General features: G+C 42.1%; 1 protein-coding gene across 4 annotated transcripts in view; it reads left to right on the forward strand.

Annotated features, from left to right (window-relative positions):
* Positions 1 to 3,210, forward strand: part of ccdc171 (coiled-coil domain containing 171) — a 59,594-nt gene extending 56,384 nt beyond the window's left edge. For all 4 annotated transcript variants that reach the window (XM_077230800.1, XM_077230798.1, XM_077230799.1 and 1 more), the window contains one exon: positions 3,061 to 3,210. In XM_077230800.1, the coding sequence (XP_077086915.1) occupies positions 3,061 to 3,123 (63 nt within the window). In that variant the 3' untranslated portion in view covers positions 3,124 to 3,210. The remainder of the gene's footprint in view (positions 1 to 3,060) is intronic.
* The last annotated feature ends 2,680 nt before the right edge of the window (positions 3,211 to 5,890 follow it).

Raw genomic sequence — 5,890 nt, forward strand, 5'->3', positions numbered from 1 at the left:
TCGAGTCGGGCGATATTAGTCGAGTAGGGCGATATTAGTCGAATCGGGCGATATTAGTCTACTCGTGTGATATTAGTCGAGACGGGCGATGTTAGTGGAGCGATATAAGTCGGGTGATACTAGTCGAGTCGGGCTACATTAGTCGGGCGATATTAGTCGAGTCGGGCGATATTAGTCTACTCGTGTGATATTAGTCGAGTCGGGCGATATTAGTCTACTTGTGTGATATTAGTCGAATCGGGCGATATTAGTCTACTCGTGTGATATTAGTCGAGTCGGGCGATGTTAGTGGAGCAATATAAGTCGGGTGATACTAGTCGAGTCGGGCTACATTAGTCGGGCGATATTAGTCGAGTCGGGCGATATTTTTCGAGTCGGGTGATATTAGTCGAGTCGGGCGATATTAGTCACTCGTGTGATATTAGTCGAGTCAGATGATGTTAGTCAAGTCGGGCGATATTAGTCGAGTCGGGCGGTATTAGTCGAGTCGGCGAATATTAGTCGAGTCGGGCGATATTAGTCGAGTCGGGCGATATTAGTCTAATTGTGTGATATTAGTCTACTTGTGTGATATTAGTCGAGTCGGGTGATATTAGTCGAGTCGGGTGATATTAGTCTACTCGTGTGATATTAGTCGAGTCGGGTGATATTAGTCTACTTGTGTGATATTAGTCGAGTCAGGTGATATTAGTCGAGTCGGGTGATATTAGTCGGGTGATATCACACAAGTATCTTGTGTGATATCACACAAGATACTTGTGTGATAATACTTGTGTGATATTAGTCGAGTCAGGTGATATTAGTCGAGTCGGGTGATATTAGTCTACTTGTGTGATATTAGTCGAGTCGGGTGATATTAGTCTACTCGTGTGATATTAGTCGAGTCGGGTGATATTAATCTACTTGTGTGATATTAGTCGAGTCGGGTGATATTAGTCTACTTGTGTGATATTAGTCGAGTCGGGTGATATTAGTCTACTCGTGTGATATTAGTCGAGTCGGGTGATATTAGTCGAGTCGGGTGATATTAGTCTACTCGTGTGATATTAGTCGAGTCGGGTGATATTAGTCTACTCGTGTGATATTAGTCGAGTCAGGTGATATTAGTCTACTCGTGTGATATTAGTCGAGTCAGATGATGATAGTCAAGTCGGGTGATATTAGTCTACTCGTGTGATATTAGTCAAGTCGGGTGATATTAGTCGAGTCGTGTGATATTAGTCGAGTCAGGTGATATTAGTCGAGTCGGGTGATATTAGTCTACTCGTGTGATATTAGTCAAGTCGGGTGATATTAGTCGAGTCGTGTGATATTAGTCGAGTCAGGTGATATTAGTCAAGTCGGGTGATATTAGTCTACTCGTGTGATATTAGTCGAGTCGGGTGATATTAGTCTACTCGTGTGATATTAGTCGAGTCAGGTGATATTAGTCGAGTCGGGTGATATTAGTCTACTCGTGTGATATTAGTCAAGTCGGGTGATATTAGTCTACTCGTGTGATATTAGTCGAGTCGGGTGATATTAGTCTACTCGTGTGATATTAGTCGAGTCGGGTGATATTAATCTACTTGTGTGATATTAGTCGAGTCGGGTGATATTAATCTACTTGTGTGATATTAGTCGAGTCGGGTGATATTAGTCGAGTCGGGCGATATTAGTCTACTCGTGTGATATTAGTCGAGTCGGGTGATATTAGTCGAGTCGGGTGATATTAGTCTACTCGTGTGATATTAGTCGAGTCGGGTGATATTAGTCTACTCGTGTGATATTAGTTGAGTCGCCATCACTAAGTAAAACATTCGCTCACACATAATTGTAACGGCGTGCGGTTGAAGCAGATATGAGGCTGGATCCAAGTGCAGCACATGCTTTATTTAACAAACTAAACAGACTGGATTCAGGAACAGGATTCAAGAACAGGATTCAAGAACAGGATTCAAGAACAGGAACAACCAACACGAGCGTTAACAGTCACACATATACACATGTGATATTAGTCGAGTCAGTCGGGCGATATTAGTCGAGTCAGTCGTGTGACATTAGATACTTGTGTGATAATACTTGTGTGATATTAGTCGAGTCGGGCGATATTAGTCGAGTCGGGTGATATTAGTCTACTCGTGTGATATTAGTCGAGTCGGGTGATATTAGTCTACTCGTGTGATATTAGTCGAGTCGGGTGATATTAATCTACTTGTGTGATATTAGTCGAGTCGGGTGATATTAATCTACTTGTGTGATATTAGTCGAGTCAGTCGGGCGATATTAGTCGAGTCAGTCGGGCGATATTAGTCGAGTCAGTCGTGTGATATTAGTCGAGTCGGGTGATATTAGTCTACTCGTGTGATATTAGTCGAGTCAGGTGATATTAGTCTACTCGTGTGATATTAGTCGAGCCGGGTGATATTAGTCGACTGCTGATTTTACAACAAAGGCAGCGCAGACATAGGTGGTGTTATGTTCGCCCTTTAAACCCAAGAAGAGATCAGGATGGGGAGTTTGTGTCTCTGGTGCTTCCCGTGTGAAGCCTGGACGAGGAGAGACATTTTCCATTTCCAGTCGGCGCCAAAATCTGATCAATTGCTTTTTACAAGTCGTCCGCTTTCTCCCGGACACTGAGCTGTCATATAAATGCGGATGTATACGTATAAGCTCGCATAATTTTTCCTCTACGCCCACCATTGTTTTCAAACCTTCTTCTGTAAGCATAATATACTTGAATTAATGTACAATACTTGCAATGTCGGCCCCGCCAACGCATGGTACTGCGTGCATCGGTGCGTCGCGTATCAAAAACTAGGACGACACATTTGGCTACGCATCGACGCATAATGGCGGCCGAAGCGATGCGTAGCCTTGCGGACGCGAATGCGTACCGATGCGTTGACTATGTAACGGCCCTTAGATTGACATGAACTGAGGTTAATAAATGCTGTAGAAGTATTGTTCAAAGTTAGTTCGACTGAAAGTGTTTCCTGTATTTTTCCACTCAAGTGCTTGTGTTGTGTATCTGTGTTGTGTGTCTGTGTTTGTGATGTGTCTGTTGTGTTGTGTGTGCAGGATTCGTCCTGTGAGCCGCCAGCAGAGAAGGATTATGGGATGTGTGTGAGGAGGAAGCACTGAGGAGCTCGTCTTCATGTTCAGCTTCTCATTCCCTGAGGATGATGATGTTTATTAGTGACATTATTAAATCTCCAGTGGTTTATTGAAGCTAATGTCTCTCACACTCATTTAAACACACACACACACAGAGCACAGTGGGGTAAGATGGGACGAACCCGAAATCAGCTGAACTCTGCATTACTTTTGACTTCCTAAATGTACAATACTGGACAGAAGTTTTGAATAATTAAGATTTGTGTAAAGTTTCTACATTTTTTACTACATAAAATGATTTTCTGAAGTCTTGGCGATCAGCCCTTATTAAACAATAAAGAAAGTAAGACATCTTTTTCTTATATGTAGCCTACTATTCTTTTTGGCAGAATTTATCATTATAATCAAATTATTTCCTGGATTTTGTATCACCACTGTCCCTAAATGCCTGTAAATGCAGGAAATGGGATTCAAATCGAAAATCTTTTCCCCCATTTTGTGTCGTCCCCACACTTCTCAAACCAAAGTTACACACACAAACACACATCATTTTTTCTCATAAACGCAGTAAATCTCATGCCTTTTCTTTGGTCTGCCGGTTATTTGACACTGATTCTGTGAATAAGTCCCAGTGACACTGAGTTTGTGTGTGTGTGTGTGTGTGTGTGTGTGTGTGTGTGTGTGTGTGTGTGTGTGTGTGTGTGTGTGTGTGTGTGTGTGTGTGTGTGTGTGTGTGTGTGTGTGTGTGTGTGTTTAATCCTCCTCTCGTCTGAGGAAATCCTCTTTCCAGCCGCCGTCCAGAGATGAGGCGACACTGGGTGTGTGTGTGTGTGTGTGTGTGTGTGTGTGTGTGTGTGTGTGTGTGTGTGTGTGTGTGTGTGTGATCACTGAAGGTCCGGCTGCAGGCGCTGAAACTCAGTGTTTCTTCAGAGACTGGTGTTTCGCTGAAGCAGGAGTTTATGAGTTATGAGTTTATGATCAGATGATGTGCAGACGCTTCAGTCTCTGGAGGAGATCCTCACATTAAACACAACCGGTGCTCTTGCATTATTCATAAGAGCAGACAGTGACCAAACACGACTGAAAGGATCATAACAGAAGTTCATGTGACTATATTACAAGTTATTGGATAGTTTTGAGTGAGAAACTGACAGACATGTTAGTAATTTGCTGAGGACGCATTAAATTGAGCAAAAGTGACACTAAAGACATTTATAATGTTGCAACAGAGTCTATTTCTGATAAGTGGTGTTCTGTTGTGTGTGTGCGCGTTTGAATGTGTGGATTTGTGTGTGTGTGTGCGCGTGCGTTTGTGTATGAGTGTGTGTGTATAAAATACTGTAAATGTGTCTCTTCTGCTGGTCACTGTGACTGTAAGCGGATCATGTGGCTGAACAAACTAACAAAAAAGTTAATCTCCTGTAACACACACACACACACACACGCTGTCAGCCGTTTCTGCTGTAACGACACATTTCCTGCTTAAAGTCCCTTCGTTCCTCATCATGAATACATGAGCGTTTGCATTCATTACAGGGTGATTAACTCCAGTTATGATGATGATGATGTGGGCTGGTTTTGTTGCTCCTCGTTGAAAGAGCAAAAGATGTTTAAGCTTAAATAATTTTATTAAAACATGTTACTTTTTTGAGGGGAAAGATGCTTTTTCTCCTCTAAACCTTCAGTCGTGATGTTGGTCGCAGTAAAAGTGGTTGTCAGCATGTTTGAGGATTTACCCGGCTAACTAAAATATGTTCGAAGATATTTTGCTATTGTTCCCATAAAGTTATGAAAACGTTATTTCTAAATGTTGTGGTCAAAATGTCAATTAAAAAAAATTTGTTTGGAAAACGTGGTCATGCTAAAAGAAAATTGTGTAATTATTAAAAAAATATGGGAAGGTTACTTTTGAATGTTCTTAGAACGTTCTGCATAAAAAAGTAGAAAAAAGAAATAAAAAAACATTGGACGAACATCCAACTGTAACAGTAAAAAACGTTCTGTAAATAATGTTTTTGTGCTAGTGTTATGAGAACATTAAAGAGCAGATAACTGAACGTACGGTCTCGTTATAGGAACTAGAGTGTGTGTGTGTGTGTGTGTGTGTGTGTGTGTGTGTGTGTGTGTGTGTGTGTGTGTGTGTGTGTGTGTGTGTGTGTGTGTTAGCTGGTACTGGTGTTCTTCTGTAAGTCATCACACGCAACATCTTCTATGGAAGCTTGTTTCCGCCACAGAATGAGGAATACAAAAGGTAATTGCCTTTTTTACTTTTTATCACACAAGTCTGACTTTTTTTCTCATAATTGCGTGATGATAAAGTCGCACTTGCGTGATATTGGCTAGGCCTAAAGTTCGGGATACTTCAGAAAGTCCAGTCAGGATTGAAATGATGCAGGGAACTTCTGAAAGTTATTTAAGTTTTAATTATGACAAAGATCAGTTCTGCGGTGAGTTTCTGTCTGTTTCTCGAGTGTGTGTGTGTGTGTGTGTGTGTCCCCCTTTATATCGCCGATGTGCCAAGTTGGATCGAGCACAAAGAGAGGAGTTCTCGACTCAATGTGGGACAGCAGAAAGTGGCATCAGAGGGAAAGAGGACTAAAGTAGGCTTTCCTCCTCCTCCTGTCTCCCTCGTGTGTGTGTGTGTGTGTGTGTGTGTGTGTGTGTGTGTGTGTGTGTGTGTGTGTGTGTGTGTGTGTGTGTGTGTGTGTTGGCCGCGGATAGCAGGTAGAGAAGTCTCCACGAGAGCCGCTTTGATGCGGTCCCCAGTTCCTTAAACACAACAACCTTCATTAAT

The sequence above is a fragment of the Siphateles boraxobius genome, unplaced genomic scaffold, assembly GCF_051911475.1.
Source record: "Siphateles boraxobius isolate OS27281-9 unplaced genomic scaffold, OSU_SipBor_1 150, whole genome shotgun sequence".
In the NCBI taxonomy this organism is placed as follows: domain Eukaryota; kingdom Metazoa; phylum Chordata; class Actinopteri; order Cypriniformes; family Leuciscidae; genus Siphateles; species Siphateles boraxobius.